The sequence below is a fragment of the Nerophis ophidion genome, linkage group LG18, assembly GCF_033978795.1.
Source record: "Nerophis ophidion isolate RoL-2023_Sa linkage group LG18, RoL_Noph_v1.0, whole genome shotgun sequence".
NCBI classification, from domain to species: Eukaryota; Metazoa; Chordata; class Actinopteri; order Syngnathiformes; family Syngnathidae; genus Nerophis; species Nerophis ophidion.
This window is the reverse complement of record NC_084628.1, coordinates 43,927,643-43,953,628: the sequence shown is the minus strand read 5'-3', so window position 1 is coordinate 43,953,628 and position 25,986 is coordinate 43,927,643. Positions and strand designations below refer to the sequence as shown.

General features: G+C 41.0%; 1 protein-coding gene across 1 annotated transcript in view; it reads left to right on the top strand.

Annotated features, from left to right (window-relative positions):
• Positions 1–18,650: 18,650 nt before the first annotated feature.
• Positions 18,651–25,986, top strand: part of LOC133537324 (syntaxin-1A-like) — a 191,845-nt gene continuing 184,509 nt past the window's right edge. The window contains exon 1 of the mRNA XM_061878357.1: positions 18,651–18,796. Coding sequence (XP_061734341.1) covers positions 18,651–18,796 — 146 coding nt within the window. The remainder of the gene's footprint in view (positions 18,797–25,986) is intronic.

Below are 25,986 nucleotides of genomic sequence, written 5' to 3'. Positions count from 1 at the left end.
CTCCTTTTTCATTGTCCCATTTAAAGCAGCAGTTCCATTGGCAGCAAAACAGGCCCAGAGCATAATACTACCACCACCATGCTTGACGGTAGGTGTGGTGTTCTTGGGATTAAAGGCCTCACCTTTTGTCTTCCAAACATATTGCTGGGTATTGTGGCCAAACAGCTGACTTTTTCTTTCATCTGACATCACTTGGAAAAAGTTAAGACCTTCTGGAACAGGGGTGTCAAAGTCAAATACAGAGTGGGCCAACATTTTAAACGGAACAAAGCCGCGGGCCAAGGTTGAACAAATGAACGTTTTAATAAGGACCCAAACGAGTTTTGCATTCAATATTGAACTGGCAAGGCTTATATAACTTTAATGACATGCAAAATCCAGTTTCTAATAATAATAATAATAATAATTTAAAAAATATCAATGGCATATCAAATAAAATTTAAATAAAAAATGTTATGCCTTTTTTTCTATTTGTAATCTTCTGAGGTAAATATAAATTTTTTTCCACAGGCGAATAATACATTTGAAAATAAAACAACAATAATGAATGAACCAAACATTCAAGCCTTGAAGTAGCAAGAGAAAATGCATGAATAAAACGTTAATTATTGGTCAGTTTGCTGGAAGTTTCCCGGAAGAGTTAGTGCTGCAAGGGGTTCTGAGTATTTGTTCTGTTGTGTTACAGTGCGGATGTTCACCCGAAATGTGTTTGTCATTCTTGTTTGGTGTGGGTTCACAGTGTGGCGCATATTTGTAACAATGTTAAAATTGTTTATACAGCCACCCTCGGTGTGACCTGTATGGCTGTTGACCAAATATGCCTTGCATTCACATTTGTGTGTGTGTGTGTGTGTGTGTGTGTGTGTAAAAGTCACAAATATTATGTGACACGCTGTTAGTATGGAGGAAAAGTGGACGTGACGACAGGTTGTAGAGAACGCTAAAGGCAATATAGTTGTCCAGGTGGAAATCGGTAGAAATTCGGGGGGATGGTTGGCCCGGGAGATTTTCGGCAGGGGCACTGATCTTCTGGAGTCTACCGGGAAAATTAAATGGGTTGGCAAGTATGAGTATTAGCGGTGAATGCGGTTTTATCGCGGCACCGACGCTGTATAACACCGGCGGGCCAGCTCTAATGCTAAACTGATATTGCCTCAAGGGCCAAATTAAATTACACGGCGGGCCATATTTGGCCCGCAGGCCAGAGTTTGACACCCATGCTCTACGTCAACCAGCAAGTTTTTGAATGGGAAAATTGTGATATTAAGTCGGCTCTTACCGGAGACTTGAGTGGATTATGCGACCCCCTCCTGTAGCTGTCAAAAAGGCAGCAGTGATCTTGGCTTCTCCGACTTTCAGGTATGACTTTATAATCTCACTAAAACACTAGTAACACAATAAGCAGATAAGGGGTTTTCCAGAATTATCCTAGTAAATGTGTCTAACATCTGAACCGCTCACACTTCCGTCGTCTGGAGCAGTCGCTTTTTTTTTTAGTGCTTCACTCTAACTTTCCTCATCCACGTATCTTTCATCCTCGCTCAAATTAATGGGGAACTCGTCGCTTTCTCGGTCCGAATTGCACTTGCCGCTGGTGGCCATGATTGTAAACAATGTTCAGATGTGAGGAGCTCCACAACCCGTGACGTCACGCGCACATCGTCTGCTACTTCCGGTACAGGCAAGGCTTTTTTATTAGCCACCAAAAGTTGCGAACTTCATCGTCGATGTTCTCTACTTAATCCTTTCAGCAAAAATATGGCAATATCGCGAAATGATCAAGTATGGAGGAAAGTTCTGTGGTCAGATGAAACAAAACTGGAGCTTTTTGGCCACAATACCCAGTTATTGACAACATGTATTATGTCTGTGCTGTGGGAGGGAAAGCAGGCATTTATTTTGTATTTGGTGGACAGACTTTGGTGCCTTTTTGACCCCGTTGCCACAACAACGTGCTTCTGGTCAGGGTCCAAACCACAATGGCTCGTCCTCCATGAATGAGTCAGACAGAAAATAAAAAGCTTGAGTAGGTCAAACCATGGTGGCTCAGTCGGCGTCCATCTGTACTCAAAGGTGAATGGCAGGCATGCAGCTGTGGAAACACTTTTATTGATACTCTTGGACATGTTGTAGGAACTAAGATGTTCTATTCTTAGCACGTCACAATGACTTCCTGGTGTCAGATCTCACATCAGGCCAAGGAAAAACTCAACCCCATGGGACGACAATTCGAGTCTGGTGCAATGGACGTCTAGTGGATCTAGCATAATATTGTGAGTCCAGTCCATAGTGGATCTAACATAATAGTGAGAGTCCAGTCCATAGAGGATCTAAAATAATTGTGGAAGTCCAGTCCATAGTGGATCTAACATAATAGTGAGAGTCCAGTCCATAGTGGATCTAACATAATAGTGTGAGAGTCCAGTCCATAGTGGATCTAACATAATAGTGAGAGTCCAGTCCATAGTGGATCTAACGTAGTAGTGAGAGTTCAGTCCATAGTGAATCTAACATAATAGTGTGAGAGTCCAGTCCATAGTGGATCTAACATAATAGTGAGAGTCCAGTCCATAGTGGATCTAACATAATAGTGAGAGTCCAGTCCATAGTGGATCTAACATAATAGTGAGAGTCCAGTCCATAGTGGATCCAACATAATAGTGAGAGTCCAGTCCATCGTGGATCTAACATAATAGTGAGAGTCCAGTCCATCGTGGATCTAACATAATAGTGAGAGTCCAGTCCATAGTGGATCTAATATAATAGTGAGAGTCCAGTCCATAGTGGATCTAACATAATAGTGTGAGAGTCCAGTCCATAGTGGATCTAATATAATAGTGAGAGTCCAGTCCATAGTGGATCTAACATAATAGTGAGAGTCCAGTCCATAGTGGATCTAACGTAATAGTGAGAGTCCAGTCTATAGTGGATCTTACATAATAGTGAGAGTCCAGTCCATAGTGGATCTAACATAATAGTGTGAGTCCAGTCCATAGTGGATCTAACATAATATTGTGAGAGTCCAGTCCATAGTGGATCTAACATAATAGTGAGAGTCCAGTCCATAGTGGATCTAACATAATAGTGAGAGTCCAGTCCATAGTGGATCTAACATAATAGTGAGAGTCCAGTCCATAGTGGATCTAACATAATAGTGAGAGTCCAGTCCATAGTGGATCTAACATAATAGTGTGAGAGTCCAGTCCATAGTGGATCTAACATAATAGTGAGAGTCCAGTCCATAGTGGATCTAACATAATTGTGGAAGTCCAGTCCATAGTGGATCTAACATAATAGTGAAAGTCCAGTCCATAGTGGATCTAACATAATAGTGTGAGTCCAGTCCATAGTGGATCTAACATAATAGTGTGAGAGTCCAGTCCATAGTGGATCTAACATAATAGTGTGAGAGTCCAGTCCATACTGGATCTAACATAATAGTGTGAGAGTCCAGTCCATAGAGGATCTAACATAATAGTGTGAGAGTCCAGTCCATAGTGGATCTAACATAATAGTGTGAGAGTCCAGTCCATGGTGGATCTAACATAATAGTGTGAGAGTCCAGTCCATGGTGGATCCAACATAATAGTGTGAGAGTCCAGTCCATAGTGGATCTAACATAATAGTGTGAGAGTCCAGTCCATAGTGGATCTAACATAATAGTGTGAGAGTCCAGTCCATAGTGGATCTAACATAATAGTGTGAGTCCAGTCCATAGTGGATCTAACATAATAGTGTGAGAGTCCAGTCCATAGTGGATCTAACATAATAGTGTGAGAGTCCAGTCCATAGTGGATCTAACATAATACTGAGAGTCCAGTCCATAGTGGATCTAACATAATAGTGTGAGAGTCCAGTCCATAGTGGATCTAACATAATAGTGTGAGAGTCCAGTCCATAGTGGATCTAACATAATAGTGTGAGAGTCCAGTCCATAGTGGATCTAACATAATAGTGTGAGAGTCCAGTCCATAGTGGATCTAACATAATAGTGTGAGAGTCCAGTCCATACTGGATCTAACATAATAGTGTGAGAGTCCAGTCCATACTGGATCTAACATAATAGTGTGAGAGTCCAGTCCATAGAGGATCTAACATAATAGTGTGAGAGTCCAGTCCATAGTGGATCTAACATAATAGTGTGAGAGTCCAGTCCATGGTGGATCTAACATAATAGTGTGAGAGTCCAGTCCATGGTGGATCTAACATAATAGTGTGAGAGTCCAGTCCATAGTGGATCTAACATAATAGTGTGAGAGTCCAGTACATAGTGGATCCAACATAATAGTGTGAGTCCAGTCCATAGTGGATCTAACAATAGTGTGAGTCCAGTCCATAGTGGATCTAACATAATAGTGTGAGAGTCCAGTCCATAGTGGATCTAACATAATACTGAGAGTCCAGTCCATAGTGGATCTAACATAATAGTGTGAGAGTCCAGTCCATAGTGGATCTAACATAATAGTGTGAGTGCAGTCCATAGTGGATCTAACATAATAGTGTGAGAGTCCAGTCCATAGTGGATCTAACATAATAGTGTGAGAGTCCAGTCCATAGTGGATCTAACATAATAGTGTGAGAGTCCATTCCATAGTGGATCTAACATAATAATGAGAGTCCAGTCCATAGTGGATCTAACATAATAGTGTGAGTGCAGTCCATAGTGGATCTAACATAATAGTGTGAGAGTCTAGTCCATAGTGGATCTAACATAATAGTGTGAGAGTCCAGTCCATAGTGGATCTAACATAATAGTGTGAGAGTCCATTCCATAGTGGATCTAACATAATAATGAGAGTCCAGTCCATAGTGGATCCAATACGGGACGGCGTGGCGCAGTGGGAGAGTGGCCGTGCGCAAACCGAAGGTCCCTGGTTCAATCCCCACCTAGTACCACCCTTGTCACGTCCATTGTGTCCTTGAGCAAGACACTTCACCCTTGCTCCTGATGGGTGCTTGTTGGCGCCTTGCATGGCAGCTCCCTCCATCAGTGTGTGAATGTGTGTGTGAATGGGTAAATGTGGAAGTAGTGTCAAAGTACTTTGAAGGTAGAAAAGCGCTATACAAGTACAACCCATTTATCATAACATAATAGTGAGAGTCCAGTCCATAGTTGGGCCAGCAGGACATCATCTTGAGTGGAGACAGGTCAGCAGCACAGAAACGTCCCCAACTGATGCACAGATGAGTGGTCATCTGTGGTCACCAAATCTATGCCCCCCCCCTCACCTCCACGAAGGAGAGGGGGACAGAGCAGAAAAGAGACGGCAGATCAACTGGTCTAAAAGGGGGTCTATTTAAAGGCTAGAGAATACAAATGAGTTTTAAGATGGGACTTAAATGCTTTTACTGAGGTTCAAATTCATAAATTGCCTCATCTAGTTGTATTCATATTTCCCACTATCACTGGTGATCTACTGATTTGGGCAGATATCAAATACTCGTTATATTTATAGCTTTGTGGATAATACACACCATTTGAGTGTTATTGTGTGCTTTCTTTCTTATAACTAAAGAAAAGCATCCATCCATCCATCCATTTTCTACCGCTTATTCCCTTTTGGGGTCGCGGGGGGCGCTGGCGCCTATCTCAGCTACAATCGGGCGGAAGGCGGGGTACACCCTGGACAAGTCGCCACCTCATCGCAGGGCCAACACAATATTTTGAAAAATATTCTTAAATGAAGTAAATGCTAGTGCCATTATCTTGACATCATGATATGTGCTCGACATGATTTTTTCCCCCCATGCTTGAAATAAGAAATGATTACTTTAAAAAAGCAGTTTTATACTCGAGTGTTGATGACACAGCTTTGCAACACTTGATATTCTACTTTCAAGCATGTTTTACTCAATACAGTTCATCACATCTCAGCAACAAGTGTCTTCAAATGTTGTATGTGTAACAAAACTTGAGAGAAATATGTATCTTACATCTATTTTACCACATTTTGTTCCTCATAGTTCAAACGTCGTTTAAAATATCGGAACAAGATTGTTTTCTTGAACACCTTTTACGCTTCCATGTGAACATTTTTTGTTTGAAATGTGAGAATCTTTGCTGACACATTTAAGTTTGGAGATTTTGGAGAGGATGTGGGGTCAAAAGCACATCCTGGCAAACCCTGCTTCGCTGCAGGCCCGCAGGCCACGCCCCCTCCACGGTTAGCTTCAGAATAACAATGTTATTACAAAGAATAAGAGACCTATTATTATACTCTAGAAATGTTGGTCTTACTTAAAAATGCATGCCTTTAGTTGTGTTCAGTGTTAAAAAAATATATAATATGGCTCTTACGGAAATATATTTTTAAATATTTGGCTTCTTGGCTCTCTCAGCCAAAAAGGTTCCCGACCCCTGATATAGGTCATCACAACTCAGCAACAAGCTGTAATATTTTACTGACATCATTTAGGACCAAAACCCTTAAAACAAGTAAAAGACTCTCACATAAAATCTTCTTAATGAGAAGAATGATATTATCGGACAGAAAATAAGCAAATATCACTCTTATTTGAGTACGAAATGATTATTTTAAAAAAGTAGTTTTATACTTGAGTGTTGATGACACAGCTTTGCAACACTTGATATTTTATGTGTGTAACAAAACTTGAGAAAAATATGTTTCTTACATCTATTTTACCACATTTTGTTCCTCATAGTTCAAACGTCGTTTAAAATATCGGAACAAGATTGTTTTCTTGAACACCTTTTAGGCTTCCATGTGAACAATTGCATACATTGTAGTCGTCTACAATCCTCATTTTTGTTTGAAATGTGAGAATCTTTGCTGACACATTTAAGTTTGGAGATTTTGGAGAGGATGTGGGGTCAAAAGCATCGTAATATAGGATAATTATGTACTTAATATAGCTCATCACATCTCAGCAACAAGATGTAATATTTTACTGACATCATTTAGGACCAAAACACTTAAAACAAGTGAAACACTCACATAAAATCTGCTTAATGAGAAGAATTATATTATCAGACAGAAAATAAGCAAATATCACCCTTATTTTAGTAAGAAATTATTACTTAAAAAAAGTAGTTTTATACTTGAGTGTTGATGACACAGCTTTGCAACACTTGATATTTTATGTGTGTAACAAAACTTGAGAGAAAATATGTATCTTACATCTATTTTACCACATTTTGTTCCTCATAGTTCAAACGTTGTTTAAAATATCGGAACAAGATTGTTTTCTTGAACACCTTTTACGCTTCCATGTCAACAATTGCATACATTGTAGTCGTCTACAATCCTCATTTTTGTTTGAAATGTGAGAATTTTTGCTGACACGTTTAAGTTCGGAGAGTTTGGAGAGGATGTGGGGTCAAAAGCATCGTAATGTAGGATAATTATGTACTTAAAGGGGAACATTATCAGCAGACCTATGTAAGTGTCAATATATACCTTGATGGTGCAGAAAAAAGCCCATCTATTTTTTTAACCGATTTCCGAACTCTAAATGGGTGAATTTTGGCGAATTAAACGCCTTTCTGTTTATCGCGCTGGAGGGGATGACGTCAGAATGTGACGTCGCCGAGGTAACACACCCACCATTTTCATTTTCAACACATTGTAAACATTGGGTCTCAGGTCTGTTATTTTCCGTTTTTTCGACTATTTTTTGGAACCTTGGAGACATCACACCTGGTGGGTGTGTTGTCGGAGGGTGTAACAACACTAACAGGGAGGGATTCAAGTTGCACCACTGGCCCCAAGATGCCAAAGTGTCTGCCGCCAGACCCCCATTGAATGTGCCAGGGGGTCTCCACATTTGACCGGCGATGACAGACATGGCACAGAGATGTATGGATAACCTGCAGATGTATTTGCAACGATAGTCAACGAAATCACAAAGGTGAGTTTTGTTGATGTTGACTTATGTGCTAATCAGACATATTTGGTCGCGGCGTGACTGCCAGCTAATCGATGCTAACATTCTACGCTAATCGACGCTAACATGCTATTTACCGGCGGTGCTAAAGCAGACATGGCACAGAGATGTATGGATAACCTGCAGATGCATTTGCAACTATATTACGTTTCCTTCCACCCACATTTAATGCGAAACAAACACTTACCAATCAACGGATTTAAGTTGCTCCAGTGTCACAAGCTGCGAAAGTCCTGATCGTTTGGTCCGCACATTTTACCGGCGATGCTAACGCAGCTATTCGGCCATGCTATGGCTATGAATAGCGTCAATAGCTATTCGCTCAATAGCTTCAGTTTCTTCTTCAATACTTTCATACTCCAACCATCTGTTTCAATACATGCGTAATCTGTTAATTCGCTGAAATCAGAGTTTGAATCCGAGCTAATGTCGCCATATCTTGCTGTGCTATTCGCCATTGTTTGTTTACATTGGCAGCACTGTGTGACGTCACAGGGAAATGGATAGTGGCATCGCAAATAGCGAAAATCAAGCACTTTAAAGCTTTTTTAGGGATATTCGGAGACTGGTAAAATTTTGAAAAAAACTTCAAAAAATACAACAAGCCACTGGGAACTGATTTTTATTGTTTTTAACCCTTTTGAAATTGTGATAATGTTCCCCTTTTAATATAGGTCATTACATCTCAGCAACAAGCTGTAATATTTTACTGACATCATTTAGGACCAAAACACTTAAAACAAGTAAAACACTCTAACATGACATCTGCTTAGTGAGAAGAATGATCTTATCAGACAGAAAATAAGCTAACATCACCCTTGTTTGAGATATTTCACTTTTTGCAGTGCACAAAGCTGCCAGTCTTGATGACAAAATTGCCCCCCCCCCCCTCGGTGTTTTGGTGACAGATGGCGCTGATATGATGTGTGATTGTCAGCTTTTATCAGACCAATGGAGCTAAAGTTGATGAGTTTATTACAGATTTCTCCCACTGCAAGGATCACCATCAATCACATTGTTGTCATTCTGCCGCAGATTTGTATGTATATATGTATTTTTATTAACGCATTATTCCTCCTCTTGCAGAAATGTTTTTTTCCCCCCGTTATTTTGCCATGGGTGATTCATCCGATTGATGTCTGGCTTTTAATTCCTCCCCTTTTTTTTTTGTTTCCTGCTTCCTGCGTGCAGCCTTGTTGTCAGTGTTAGCTCAGGCAGCACGTTGTGTATACTTACTGTCTCTGCCTGTTTGAAGGCAGGGTGACACATTAACTCACAGACGCACCCTTTCTGAACCTGTGGGGCTTCGGTCTTGTCCACCTCAAACAGAGCTATTTTTAGTTTCTGCAGTTGTGCACGCGTGTTGGCCTTTAAATTCTAGTTTGATGAAAACTTTGTCCATTGTTTCAATGTGATATTCAGAAGTTAAAACCCAGTTGTCCCTGTGATTTATCACTGTAGCGTCTGCCAAGTGGGAATTGCCTCACATCACCTCCTATGCAGAGGTGGGTAGTAACGCGCTACATTTACTCCGTTACATCTACTTGAGTAATTTTTGGGATAAATTGTACTTCTAAGAGTAGTTTTTATGCAACATACTTTTACTTTTACTTGAGTATATTTATAGAGAAGAAACGCTACTTCTACTCCGCTCCATTTATCTACATTCAGCTCGCTACTCGCTACTTTTTTTTTTTTTTATCGATCTGTTAATGCACGCTTTGTTTTGATTTTGTCAGACACACATTCAAAGTAGGAACTACACATGCCTGCGTTTCACCAATCAAATGCAGTCACTGGTGACGTTGGACCAATCAAACAAAACCAGGCGGTCACGTGACCGTCACACGTCGAATCCGACCTAAAAAAGTTGAAAAACTTATTGGGGTGTTACCATTTAGTGGTCAATTGTGCAGAATATGTACTGTACTGTGCAATCTACTAATAAAAGTTTCAATCAATCAATCAAAAGTGTAAAGGAAAAAAGACAATTTTTACTTCAACCGTACTTCCCGTCAAAAGCCTAAAGACCGATCGAACAGTTCCTGTCTTCACAATAAAAGTGCCGCTCCATCGCGCCTGCGCTAACAAAATAAGAGTCTCCGAAAGCCAGCGCCAACAAGCTAGCAAGCTACGGAGTTGGCCGCCAATGTATTTCTTGTAAAGTGTATAAAAACGAATATGGAAGCTGGACAAATAAGATGCCAAAAACCAACGACTTTCATGTGGTATTAGACAGAAAAGAGGAACTTTTTTTCTCCTCCATTTGAAAACGTGGACATTATCAGCACTATACTGTCTGATTCCAATCAATACAAGTCATCAGAATCAGGTAATACACCAACTTATATTCTTGTCTTCATGAAAGATAGGAATCTACAGTATATGTTAAACATGCATGTATATTCATTAAAACACCTTTAACATGTCAACAAAAACGGCAAAATAAATAAATATAAATTATATACTGTGTATATATATATATATATATATATATATATATGTATATATATATATATATGTATATATATATATATATATATATATGTATATATATATATATATGTATATATATATATATATGTATATATATATATATATGTATGATATGTGTGTGTATGTATATATGAGGTAGATCACCTCGACTTGGTCATTTATTAAGTAATTGATTAACGTTGAAAAAGTTATTGGGGTGTTACCATTTAGTGGTCAATTGTACAGAATATGTACTGTACTGTAGAATCTACTAATAAAAGTTTCAATCAATAAATGCCTACTGAGCCTATGGTGCTGTTAAGTTATTGTGGCTCAATTTGCCTTAATTTTTTTATTTTAATGTATTCTTATCTAATATATAATATTGTTTTAGTTGCTTAAGAGATATTCCTGGCTATGAATTTGCTCATTGCTATTTTTATGTTTTTGTGCATTATTTGTTGCCGTAATCATTAAACAAACAGGTTACTCATCAGTTACTCAGTACTTGAGTAGTTTTTTCACAACATACTTTTTACTTTGACTCAAGTAAATATTTGGGTGACTACTCCTTACTTTTACTTGAGTAATACATCTCTAAAGTAACAGTACTCTTACTTGAGTACAATTTCTGGCTACTCTACCCACCTCTGCCCCTATGTCACTAGGGGGTGATGTGAGGCAAGTACAAAAGCAGTGAAGTTGGCACGTTGTGGAAATGGTAAATAAAAAGAGAATACAATGATGTGCAAATGATGTGCCGCTTTGGACTGGACTCTCGCGACTGTGTTGGATCCATTATGGATTGAACTTTCACAGTATCATGTTAGACCCGCTCGACATCCATTGCTTTCCTCCTCTCTAAGGTTCTCATAGTCATCATTGTCACCGACGTCCCACTGGGTGTGAGTTTTCCTTGCCCTTATGTGGGCCTACCGAGGATGTGGTAGTGGTTTGTGCAGCCCTTTGAGACACTAGTGATTTAGGGCTATATAAGTAAACATTGATTGATTGATTGATTGAAATGCTTTTCAACTTATATTCAATTGAATAGACTGCAAAGACAAGATATTTCATGTTTATACTGAGAAACTTCTTTTTTTTTTGCAAATAATCATTAACTTAGTGGTAAAAATGCCTTTTTTGCAATGTGTTGCTGCCGTTAAATTCTGTGTTACATGGCCTTGACTTTTAACAACACTCAGTAAAGGTTTGGGAACTGAGGAGACACATTTTTGAAGCTTTTCGGGTGGAATTATTTCCCATTCTTGCTTGATGTACAGCTTAAGTTGAGATGTGCTATTTTAAGCTTCATATTGCACTACACATTTTCAATGGGAGACAGGTCTGGACTACAGGCAGGCCAGTGTAGTACCTGCACTTTTTTACTATGAAGCCACGCCTGTTGTGATCCGATATCCGGATCATACCATATTTCTTGTTTTGTTCCATTTGTGTATTATAGTCTGCCAATGTTTGCATTAGTTCCTTTCTGTATCACATTTTGTTGTTTGGACTTCCCCATTTCCTGTTTATTCTGTCGCCATGGTAGCTTATTAGTTCACCTGCCTCTTGCTTACTACACACACCTGTTTCTCGTTATCACCTCCCTTATTTAAGCTCGCCCCTTTTCGTCATTCAGTCTCGGACTCTAATTTGCTGACATGCAACAGTTGAAGACTTGCTTTCTTTATTACTATTTACTAGCTCTCACGCTGTGTTTAGCTGTTTTCTAGCTCTCATGCTAATTGTCTCGTTTTCTCTTTTTTGTGCCTTTGTGCCAAGTGTTTGTTTCCGTTCGTTTAGCATGCTAGCACTTTTGTTTGCCTTTCTGTTGGCTCCAGTGTTTTTTTTTCTTAGCCTGTTTTGAGTTAAATAAATCTTTATTTCTTACCTCAAGCTTTGTTCTTGCCAGACGCATCCCTAGAGGAACAAATCCGGCATCGCTATGCCGCACAAGCTTGACAACGCTGTTGTAACACATGCAGAATGTGGCTTGGTGTATTGTCTTGCTGAAATAAGCAGGGGCGTCCGTGATAATGTTGTGCTCGTCACAGGCCCGGCTACCAGGCGCTCACCCCGGTGACCCGTGTCCGGGCGAGGAAAATGCAAGTCTTTGATTGATTTTATTTTTTTTCACACTGATCTGCCAGCAGCCAGCGTAATCTCACAGGCCCCTCGGATGCCATGAATGTCAATCAACTGACGTCATAGTGAAGATTGATGATCGCTAATTTTTAGGTCTGTTTTTTCGACTGACACTCTGCGATCGACCGGTAGCTGGCGATGGACATAATGGGCACCCCTGACTTCGGCTTATTACTTTACTGTATTTTGCAGCTGGTCGCTATGGTGATACTATAGAGCAAAGTTTTTTTCTGAGGGGGTACTTGGTGAAAACATTTTGAGAACCATTGAACTAATCGATGGATTACTTGCTTACTAAAATAACCAAGTCAACCCGATCTGATTTTTCTTCATGAAACATCTCCATCTGGATGTTCAAAGTTATGACGTTTTTTTCAAATGATTCAAGCTATTACTATTTTGCAATTGCTTTGGCTTAAACTGGACACTCTGAGCGTGTGTTGGTCTATAGATTAAGAACATAGGACCACTGAGTCCTTCTAACTCTACTGCTGTCATTTTTACGTTTCTGCTCTCTTTGGACATGGTTGTGAATGTTTGTTTACAAACCAGGCCAGCAGCACTGTGCCTGTTACCAGTGTTGGCTTAGCTAGTGAAAACCAGTAACTAGTTAGCCTTCATTTCAGTACTGTTATTGCACTGTAGAATAATACAATTTGTTGATCAACTTGACATGCATTTGCATCACTGAACTCTGCTAAGCGAGGTGGTCTACATACAACACACAAAGACAAGAATATGTTTCAAAAGGCCAGTTTACTTCAGGCCGGAACAAATTGACTATTAACTATTTTAAATAGCTGCAACGTAACGTACATAAGTAACAAACAGCATAATAACATGTCACAACATAGCTGTAAACCTGGCTTTACCCAAGGGAGGCACACATGACATACACAAAGCCTAACCAGGCCTTTTTTCTCTCAAGGAATTGTGAAATACAATCATGTCTTCAGGAGATCAACACTGTACGTAAGCCCAGAACACTCTACACATTTCCCCCTTTTTAGTTTAGAGAACAGAAAAGATTGGTCTGGCCCACTGGGATCCCTCTTTATGTTTGTGAACTTTATAGTTTATATATTTAGAGTGCTGTGATAAACACTCTAGAAGTCTAGAATGAAAGAGTTTATAAGAGAATTGACAGACGGTGTGTGCCTTTGGTGCTGAATGATGAGCAGAGGCAGAGTTTGGAGTGTCTTCTTTAGCTTGCTTTCCATGTTTATGTGCTCACCCTCCATTGTGTCCAGGAACTTGGACAATGTTTTCGTGCCGTTTGACTGATTGATTGATTGAAACTTTTATTAGTAGATTGCACAGTACAGTACATATTCCGTACAATTGACCAATAAATGGTAACACCCCAAGTAGTTTTTCAACTTGTTTAAGTCGGGGTCCACATTAATCAATTCATGGTGACGCTGGTATCATGCGAATTAGCTGCCTGAAAGCGGGTGACTCCACTGTAGAAATAGCCTGCATGTCTTTTAGCACATACACTTGAGAGGAGGAAGGAATTTAAAAGGTAAAAAGGTATGTTTAAAAATCCTAATAATTTTTAAGGTTGTATTTTTTTCTCTAAAATTGTCTTTCTAAAAGTTATAAGAAGCAAAGTAAAAAAAATAAAAGCATTTATTTAAACAAATGAAGACCAAGTCTTTAAAATATTTTCTTGGAGTTTCAAATTCTATTTGAGTTTTGTCTCTCTTAGAATTAAAAATGTCGAGCAAAGCGAGACCAGCTTGCTAGTAAATAAATACAATTTAAAAAATAGAGGCAGCTCACTGGTAAGTGCTGCTATTTGAGCTATTTTTAGAACAGGCCAGCGGGCGACTCATCTGGTCCTTACGGGCACTGCGCTGGTGACCCCTGGTCTAGTCGATACTGCGTTATTTTACATTATTTTTTATATAGTAACGCATCATGTAGTAACGGTAACTGAATTACTGAATAGAAAAAAGTAACAGGTTAGACTACTAGTTACCGCCAAAACTAACGGCGTTACAATAATACGTTACTTTGTAACGCGTTAGTCCCAACACTGCCTGTTCACATCTTCTGTATACACATTATTCATCCATGAGTAAAGGGCTGCGTAACTGCATCAATGAGCCATGAAATGAGTGTGACCGATTCCTGAATGGCTCTAAGAGTGTGTTTGCAAATGACGTTTACACATCATGGCCGATATCGACTGACTGCTGGTGTGAGCCACCTTACTTCTGCTCTGTGTTAAATACCACCCTTTGTTTGCAATAAATGTTGACACTAATGCAGCCTTCTTCAGACGGTCTGACGCTGTCACGATGTCATCATCATACAGGCTGGCTGCATTTGTGCTGTACTCTCTTTGGATAGGAAAAGATAACAAAAGTGACCAAGAGAACATCCGGAACATGTTCAATCCATTTTATTTACTTAGCGCATTTCAAAAAAACGATATAAGTTTGAGAAAGTGCTGCACAGATGTTGAGACACATAGAGGCTGCAATTTAAAACATTTAACTATAAAATAATAAATACTTTAGAGAAAATAAAATAGACTAAAATCACACAACTCTCATGCTGCTTTAAAAGCCATCCATCCATCTTCAACCGCTTATCCAGAATAGGGTCGCAGGGACAAGAGCTACAGCAGAGACCCCAAACTTCCCTCTACAGAGCAACATTAGCAACTTCCTCCTGGGGAATCCTGAAGCGTTCCCAGGCCAGGGAGGAGATGTAATCCCCCCATCTGGTCTTTGGCCTGCCGTGGGGTCTCCTCCAGCGTCTCCCTAGGGAGGCGCTCGTGGGACATCCGCACAAGATGACTGAACCACCTTTCCAAGCAAAGGACAGAGTCTCTCTCGGGTGACTGAACTCCTCACCCGATCTCCAAGGGAGATGTCTGCCACCCTTCTGAGGAAACTCATTCTGGCCGCTTGTATCCGCGATCTTATTCTTTGGGTCATGACCCACACTTAACGACCATAGGTGAGAGTAGAAATGTCGATAGCTCGGCAAACCGAGAGCTCTGCCTTCTGGCTCAGCTCGTTTCATCACAACAGTGTGGCAGAGACGCTGCAATACTGCCCCAGATGCTCAGATTCTCCGTCTGATTTCTTTCTCCATCTTTCCCTTACTCGTGAACAAAACCCCGAAATACTTAAACTTCTCCGCCTGGGGCAGTCTCGTTCTCTACCTGGACTGTACAAACCATCGGTTTCCTGTTGAGAACCCTGGCTTTAGATTGGAGATGCTGATCCAGTGAGAGCTGAATGTCATGAACCGAAAGTGCCATCAGGACCACATCATCTGCAAAGACCAGTGACGCAACCTTTAGCCCTCCGAGACGTATACCCTCCGACTCTGCCTAGAAATCCTGTCCATGAAAATCACAAACAGGATAGGTGACAGAGCGCTGCCCTGGCGGAGACCAACCCCCACTGGAAACGGATCCGACTTACATCCAAGCACCCGGACACAACTCTCGCTTTGGTTGTACAGAGATTGGATGGCCCTCAAAAGGGTTCCCCTCACCCCGTACTCCCTCGGCACCTCCCACAAGATCTCCCGAGGTACCCGGTCATACGCCTTCTCCAAATCCACAAAGCACATGTAGACTGGATAGGCACACTTCCAGGCCTTCTCCAGGATTCCTGCAAGAGTAAAGAGCTGGTCAGTTGTTCCAAAACCAGGACAAAATCCACATTGTTCCTCTTAAGACCCCCGTTACTATCATACCCCCAGGGGTGTATAATGTAGCCCGGAATAGTTAGGGATGCATGGGATTCTGGGTATTTGTTCGGTTGTGTTTGTTGTTTTACTGTGCGGATGTTCTCCCAAAATGTGTTTGTCATTTTTGTTTGGTGTGGGGTCACAGTGTGGCGCATTATGCCTTGCAGTCGTTGACGTGTGATAACAGCGGCACCACACTGCATGAGACCGGCTGAAATATCCCAAAAATCGTTAAGGGATTTACCTAAACGGTACGCCTTCAATGTTGTTGCCCGAGTGTAAATCGGAGTATAATTGCCCCGGGAGATTCCCGGGTGAGGCACTGAAATCCGGACACCTCCCGGAAAAATCGGGGGGATCGGCAAGTATGCAGCTGGGCCACATCAGAGTGATTATAGACCTGCATGCGGCTCCGGAGCCGCGGGTTGCTGACCCTTGATATAGAAGAATTCAAATGGCAGAATCAGTGGATGTTAAAAGGTTGTTAAAAACCCTTAAAAGTGCAGATGAAAAGTGAAAGGCTTTAAAACCGGACTGAAAAACAAATCAAGATAAGACTGTAAATGTAGAAGCACAGCGCTCTAAAATCTTTGAAATAAAAGGGTGCTTCGAAATGGGTCTAAACTTTGATGAAATAGAGGGATGAAGTCTGTGGAACTTGCTGCAGGTTTGAGCTGTGATGCAATTATGTTGAGCAAGGACAGGGACAGAGTCCAATCTCTGGTGTGGCAGGGACCCAGCATAAAAGATAAAACCCAGCAGCCGGGTCTCTGCCACACCAGAGAGACCGGAGGAGATGCGGATGAAGAGACAGGACTGGGGAGATGGACAAGCTTCACAGTGTCTTGGCTGAATGAGCAGCTATCAGACACCTCGGTCTCCTTGGACGCATCCTCACTCATCCATGCGGACTGGACAATGAGAGTTTGTGGGCGGCCGAGGGTGGAGTCGGCTCTCTTGGTTGCTTTGTTGGGTCTGCTCCTGTCTCTGGCCATGCTCCCACCAGCCCAGTAGAGGATGGCGTGGAATACCGCAGAAGCCATCACAGTGTGTGTGTGTGGGTTTTTTGTTTGTTTGTTTTACTACCCCTGTGACCCCAACAAGGGACAAGCGGTAGAAAACGGATGGAGGGGTTTTACTTTTGTGGCTGTGTAGAAGTGGTTGGTTGTATCCACTCTGCTCTTGTATTATCTTTAATGTGCGTTTTGTCTTCTTTGATGTTTCCCCTCTTACACACGTTTGTGTGTGCTATGGCTATGAGTTTTCCCCCCCTTGGCCTCAGTCTGCCCAGGCTTAGACTGAATATTTTTTTTTCTCACCCCCTCCCCAGCGTTTACCTGTAAGGGGCGCCAGAAGTCTGTAGACCCGTCAGCGATCCTGTTCTGTCTCCCTGTAATGTTTGATCCTGTTCTGTCTCCCTGTAATGTTTGATCCTGTTCTGTCTCCCTGTAACGTTTGATCCTGTTCTGTCTCCCTGTAACGTTTGATCCTGTTCTGTCTCCCTGTAACGTTTGATCCTGTTCTGTCTCCCTGTAACGTTTGATCCTGTTCTGTCTCCCTGTAATGTTTGATCCTGTTCCGTCTCCCTGTAATGTTTGATCCTGTTCCGTCTCCCTGTAATGTTTGATCCTGTTCCGTCTCCCTGTAACGTTTGATCCTGTTCTGTCTCCCTGTAACGTTTGATCCTGTTCTGTCTCCCTGTAACGTTTGATCCTGTTCTGTCTCCCTGTAACGTTTGATCCTGTTCTGTCTCCCTGTAATGTTTGATCCTGTTCTGTCTCCCTGTAATGTTTGATCCTGTTCTGTCTCCCTGTAATGTTTGATCCTGTTCTGTCTCCCTGTAATGTTTGATCCTGTTCTGTCTCCCTGTAATGTTTGATCCTGTTCTGTCTCCCTGTTCTGTCTCCCTGTTCGGTCTCCCTGCAATGTTTGATCCTGTTCTGTCTCCCTGTAATGTTTGTTCCTGTTCTGTCTCCCTGTTCTGTCTCCCTGTAATGTTTGTTCCTGTTCTGTCTCCCTGTTCTGTCTCCCTGTAATGTTTGTTCCTGTTCTGTCTCCCTGTTCTGTCTCCCTGTAATGTTTGATCCTGTTCTGTCTCCCTGTAATGTTTGTGTGATCTTGAATGGGATTGTGCTTAAAACCTGAAGTATTTCTGATTCTGATTCTGAAACTGATGGACAGGTGACAAGGGTTAAACATGAGAGAAATGTTTGCCCACATTGTGTTATTATTAATAAAATAGTCAAAAAATGCTAAAGTTCATGTTTAAATGGCTGTGCTGCATAATTCTTAATCAGCATCTTGCGCACCTTCCTTCTCTGAGAAGCCGATGAACATTACCTAATTGTTTTAACATCCGTACCCGTCGGCTAAATATGCTCTAATGAGCTGAAATGAGAATAGCCATGCGCTGGAATGACAGGAAAGCTCCCGGCGATAGTGGGGACTTTTATGTGGGCGAATTGGCTGCTGCTGTGGTTGGAAATGTTATTGAGACCAATCAAGGCGTTGTCAGTCCTAAGCTAACCTTTTATTGTGCTGTGATGCATTCGTGTGCCTTGTTGAGTAAGCATTAGTAGAAAGAGTAGGCAAAAAGGTCAAAAATATATGAGAAAGAAGAACAAATAGTTTTGGCTCAATTCAGTAATGCCCGTACATTCATTTACTTGTGCTGGCCTGCCACAAAAAATATTTTGCGATACAGGAAGGTAACTTTGGAGGGTGGCGTGGTCCGGGGGCCTGCCGCGGAACGGGGTATGTAAGGCCTGGCCTCGGAGCCAGCGGCAGGTGAGTAGCTTGCCCAGCTGGGATAATATTATCTAATCACCTGTCGCCCTTATTGGCAGCAGCCGGAACGAGACACGGGGTTGGAGTTGTTGCGAGAGACACGCCGAGAGAAAATCTGACAAGTCGCAGAACACTGTGGTGTTGTGGCGCTGCGGGAAATCCTGGGGCATAATGTATAATTGCCTTTTTCTGGAGCTAAAAGACCCAATGAAATGAGATGTTCTTATTTAAACGGGGATAGCAGGTCCATTCTATGTGTCATTCTTCATCATTTCGCGATATTGCCATTTTTTGCTGAAAGGATTTAGTAGAGAACATCCACGATAAATTTCTCAACTTTTGGTCGCTAATAAAAAAGCCTTGCCTGTACCGGAAGTAGCAGACGATGTGCGCGTGACGTCACGGGTTGTGGAGCTCCTCACATCTGAACATTGTTTACAATCATGGCCACCAGCAGCGAGAGCGATTCGGACTGAGAAAGCGACGATTTCCCCATTAATTTGAGCGGGGATGAAAGATTTGTGGATAAGGAAAGTTAGAGTGAAGGACTAGAAAAAAATAAAAATATAATAAAGACTATACAGTGGGAGCGATTCAGGTGTTATTAGACAAATTTACTAGAATACTTCTGGAAAATCCCCTTTCTGAATATTGTTACTAGTGTTTTAATGAGATTATACTGTCATACCTGAAAGTTTATACCAAAAAGTTCTATTTTGGTTTCATCTGATCACATGAGATTGTCCCAATCCTCTGCTGTATCATCCATGTATCCATTTTGGTATAAACTCAACTCGTTGTGTTTAAAGGAAGAAGAATACTGAGTTGCATGCCAAGAACACCATACCTACTGTGAAGCATGGGGGTGGAAACATCATGCTTTGGGGCTGTGTTTCTGCTAAGGGGACAGGACGATTGATCTGTATTAAGGAAATCTTTCATCCTTGTGAGCGAGGATGAAAGATTTGTGGATGAGGAAAGTTAGAGTGAAATACTAGAAAAAAATACATATAACAAAGACTATACAGTGGGAGCAATTCAGGTGTTATTAGACAAATTTACCCGAATAATTCTGGAAAATCCCTTTTCTGATTATTGTGTTACTAGTGTTTTAGTGAGATTATATGGTCGTACCTGTACAACCTGAAGGTCGGCCCGCACCTATCTTCAGCACCAGTCGACGGGTGGTGGCGATGCCCATCTCTGCCCTTCGTAAGGGACCCTCTTCGAAACACGATCTTTTGAAATGATCGCTGCATAATACACTGTACTTTGTGTGTGTGGTCCAATCCAACCGTGTTCGCTTGACCGCTCTGTTCCATAGTAAAGCTTGACCGTCATCTTTCGGGAATGTAAACAATGAAACACCGGCTGTGTTTGTGTTGCTAAAGGCGGCCGCAATACACCGCTTCCCACCTACAGCTTTCTTCTTTGATGTCTTCATTATTCATTGAACAAATTGCAAAAGATTCAGCAACACAGATGTCCAGAATACTGTGGAATTATGCGATGAAAACAGACGAGCTAATAGCTGGGAACAATGCTGGAACAAAATGTCCTCTACAATGCGTGACGTCACACTTAGGCGTCATCATAACGAGACGTTTCAGCAGGATATTTCGGCGCGAAATTTAAAATTGCAATTTAGTAAACTAAAGCGGCCGTATTGGTTTGTGTTGCAATGTTAATATTTCATCATTGATATATAAACTATCAGACTGTGTGGTGGGTAGTAGTGGCTTTCAGTAGGCCTTACACTGGGTATCGAACCAGGCCCACGCACTAACCCCTATGCCACTGTGCTGCCCCTGGATACAACAATAGTAATAAAAGCTCGGCCAAATGTATAAGATTGATATCTTATATTGTCTAATTCGCGCAACCTGAGTACGACTGTAGATAATCATGGTAAATATTAGAGATGTCCGATAATGGCTTTTTTGCCGATATTGTCCAACTCCTAATTACCGATACCAATATCAACCGATAGCGGTACATACTGTGGTGGAATGAACACATTATTATGCCTCATTTTGTTGTGATGCCCGGCTGGATGCATTAAACAATGGAACAAGGTTTTACAAAATAAATCAACTGAAGTTATGGAAAAAAATGCCAACATGGCGCTGCCATATTTATTATTGAAGTCACAAAGTGCATTATTTTTTTTGACATGCCTCAAAACAGCAGCTTGGGATTTGGGACATGCTCTCCCTGATAGAGCATGAGGAGGTTGAGGTGGGCAAGGCTGGGAAGGCGCGTGCGGGGGGTGTATATTGTAGCGTCCAGAAAGAGTTAGTGCCGCAAGGGGTTCTGTGTATTTGTTCTGTTGTGTTACGGTGCGGATGTTCTCCCGAAATGTGTTTGTCAATTCTTGTCTGGTGTGGGTTCACACATATTTGTAACAGTGTTAAAGTTGTTTATACGGCCACCCTCAGTGTGACCTGTATGGCTGGTGACCAAGTATGCCTTGCATTCACTCGTGTGTGTGAAAACCTGTAGATGACACACATCACACCAACTCTCAAATCCCTTCACTGGCTTCCTGTTCCACTCAGAATTGAATTCAAAATCTCCCTACTAACCCACCAGTACCTCCATGGAAATGCCCCCCTCTACCTCAAAGAACTGCTCACCCCCAAATCCTCCACACGACACCTCCGCTCCAAACAGGCTAACCTCCTCCAACTTCTACGGACAAAGCTACGAACTATGGGAGACCGGGCTTTATGCTCTGCTGCTCCCAGTCTGTGGAACACTCTCCCTGACCACCTGAGGGCACCTCAGACTGTGAATGCTTTTGAAAAAGGCTTAAAAACCTATCTTAAAAAAAAAAGCCTTTTTATAGACATGCATGCTGGTTCTAGCTATTGGGCTGTTTCTATTCTTATATTTTATTAGGGTCCTTGGCCCATTGCCAAAGGACTCCACAGGAGTCCTTTGGCAATGGGCCAAGGACCCTATTGAAACTGTAACGTTTTATTATTATTCCGCACCTTCGCACCCCAATTTGACCCCCTTAACACGCTTCAAAACTCACCCTATTTGGCACACACGTCGGTACGGCAAACCTTCCCAACTTATTAAGCAACCAAACCCCAAAAATCTAAATTGCGCGCTAGCGCCCCCTAGGAAAAAAAACAGACTGCTTGTAACTTCCGTTAGGAATGTCGCAGAGACATGAAACAAAAACCTCTATGTAGGTCTGACTTAGACCTACATTTCCAATAAAAAACTTCTATACCTAAAATCAACAGAAATTTTGCAAAAACTCATTCAAAGCAAAATGTTCGCAAAAAATGCTATTTTTGCCTCTTTGAGCTGTAATTTGACCCCCTTAAAATGCTTCAAAACTCACCAAACTTGGCACACACATCAGGACTGGTAGAAATTGTGATCTAATGAGAAAAAAGAAAAAAAACTCTAAATTGTGCAATTTTTGAATAAAACACAGACAAAACTGCTCCTAGGAAGAGAAAACAGACAAAACTGCTTGTAACTTCCAGTAGGAATGTCGGACAGACATGAAACAAAAACCTCAATGTAGGTCTCACTTAGACCTACACTTTTATATTTTATTTTTATTATTATTATTACTATTTTTTTTACACTGTGGCACTTTGAGGTTGTTTGCTCAATGTAAAGGGCTTTTTTTTTTAAACAAATACAATCAAATTTTTATCGATATGTGGTTGGGTCTGCACGCAAAGGCAGTGTCTTTTAAGATTTATTGACGCTCTACTTCTACTTCTACGTCCGTGTACACAGCGGCGTTTTAAAAAGTCGTAATTTAACTTTTTCAAACCGATACCGATAATTTCCAATATTACATTTTAAAACATTTATTGTACTAAACCGACATCTCTAATAAATATACGCTTGCCTGACCACTCCTGATGATTAAAAGTGACCTCCCACTTTTGCAAATAATGCAAACTTACTCAACATGTTATCCCTCTTATTCATCCACCACTAAACACATTTCAATTGAAAATGTCCATTTGTGTGCAAACATACATGAGTGTTTCTGTGCCGTAAATCTACCTCTACTCTAAATGCAGAGGTGGGTAGTAACGCGCTACATTTACTCCGTTACATTTACTTGAGTAATTTTTGGGATAAATTGTACTTCTAAGAGTAGTTTTTATGCAACATATTTTTACTTTTACTTGAGTATATTTATAGAGAAGAAACGCTACTTTTTCTCCACTCCATTTATCTACATTCAGCTCGCTACTCACAACTTTTTTTTTTTTATCGATCTGTTAATGCACGCTTTGTTTGTTTTGATTTTGTTAGACACACATTCAAAGTAGGAACTACACATGCCTGCGTTTCACCAATCAAATGCAGTCACTGGTGGCGTTGGACCAATCAAACAAAACCAGGCGGTCACGTGACTGTCACACGTCGAATCCGACCTAAAAAGGTAGAAAAACTTATTTGGGTGTTACCATTTAGTGGTCAATTGTACAGAATATGTACTGTACTGTGCAATCTACTAACAAAAGTTTCAATCAATCAATCAAAAGTGTAAAGGAAAAAAAGACCATTTTTATTTCAATCGTACTTCCCGTCAAAAGCCTAAAGACTGATCGCACACTTCCTGTCTTCACAATAAAAGTGCCGCTCCATCGCGCCTGCGCTAACAAAATAAGAGTCTCCGAAAGCCAGAGCATACAAGCTAGATAACTACGGAGTTTGCCGCCAATGTATTTCTTGTAAAGTGTATAAAAACGAATATGGAAGCTGGACAGATAAGATGCCAAAAACCAACGACTTTCATGTGGTATCAGACAGAAAAGAGGAACTTTTTTTTCTCCTCCATTTGAAAATGTGGACATTATCAGCACTATACTGTCTGATTCCAATCAATGCAAGTCATCAGAATCAGGTAATACACCAACTTATATTCTTGTCTTCATGAAAGATAGGAATCTATATGTTAAACATGCATGTATATTCACTAAAACACCTTTAACATGTCAACGAAAACGGCCCAAAAAATAACTACAAATTATATACTGTATATATATATATATATATATATATATATATATATATATATATATATTTATATATATATATGAGGTAGATCACCTCGACTTGGTCATTTATTAAGTAATTGATTAACGTTGAAAAACTTATTGGGGTGTTACCATTTAGTGGTCAATTGTACAGAATATGTACTGTACTGTGCAATCTACTAATAAAAGTATCAATCAATCAATCGATGAATGCCTACTGAGCCTATGGTGCTGTTAAGTTATTGTGGCTCAATTTGCTTTAAATGTTTTTATTTTCATGATTTATTATTTAATATATATTATTGTTTTAGTTGCTTGAGAGATATTCCTGGCTAAGAATTTGCTCATTGCTATTTTTATGTTTTTGTGCATTATTTGTTTCCGTATTAATTAAACAAACAGGTTATTGGGGTGTTACCATTTAGTGGTCAATTGTACAGAATATGTACTGTACTGTGTAATCTACTAATACATGTTTCAATCAATCAATCAATCAATCGATGAATGCCTACTGAGGCTATGGTGCTGTTAAGTTATTGTGGCTCAATTTGCTTTAAATGTTTTTATTTTCATGATTTATTATTTAATATATATTATTGTTTTAGTTGCTTAAGAGATATTCCTGGCTATGAATTTGCTCATTGCTATTTTTATGTTTTTGTGCATTATTTGTTTCCGTATTAATTAAACAAACTGGTTACTCATCAGTTACTCAGTACTTGAGTAGTTTTTTCACAACATACTTTTTACTTTTACTCAAGTAAATATTTGGGTGACTACTCCTTACTTTTACTTGAGTAATAAATCTCTAAAGTAACAGTACTCTTACTTGAGTACAATTTCTGGCTACTCTACCCACCTCTGGCTAAATGTGAGCACATCTTTAATGCGAGAGGCGTCTGGGACTGGCTTTATTCTAAAGATGCAGGAAGCTGTGAAAACACACACGGGCAAGCTGCATGACTTCCTATCGCTGGTCCTCTCCAAAGTGTCCTCGCATCACACTGATGCACACGACTATTACTTTTGAGCAGCTTCCAGTAATTACTGTTTCCTTGCTTCCCCTCCCCTTTGTCCCACTCACTCCATGTCTGCTTTAGCTCTCGCCTGCTCCCAATTGCTGTGTTTTTCATTGTTTCATCGGCCGCCTGTTTGCACTTGCTGGGAAGTCTGCCATCTAATACACCACACCACCTTCTTCCTCACACCTGCTGGGAAGTCTCCCATCTAATACACCACACCACCTTCTTCCTCACACCTGCTGGGAAGTCTCCCATCTATAACCACACCACCTTCTTCCTCACACCTGCTCGGAAGTCTCCCATCTAATACACCACACCACCTTCTTCCTCACACCTGCTCGGAAGTCTCCCATCTAATACACCACACCACCTTCTTCTTCACACCTGCTGGGAAGTCTGCCATCTAATACACCACACCACCTTCTTCCTCACACCTGCTGGGAAGTCTCCCATCTAATACACCACACCACCTTCTTCCTCACACCTGCTGGGAAGTCTCCCATCTATAACCACACCACCTTCTTCCTCACACCTGCTCGGAAGTCTCCCATCTAATACACCCACACCACCTTCTTCTTCACACCTGCTGGGAAGTCTCCCATCTAATACACCACACCACCTTCTTCCTCACACCTGCTGGGAAGTCTCCCATCTAATACACCACACCACCTTCTTTCCTCACACCTGCTGGGAAGTCTCCCATCTAATACACCACACCACCTTCTTCCTCACACCTGCTGGGAAGTCTCCCATCTAATACACCACACCACCTTCTTCCTCACATCTGCTGGGAAGTCTCCCATCTAATACACCACACCACCTTCTTCCTCACACCTGCTGGGAAGTCTCCCATCTAATACACCACACCACCTTCTTCCTCACACCCGCTGGGAAGTCTCCCATCT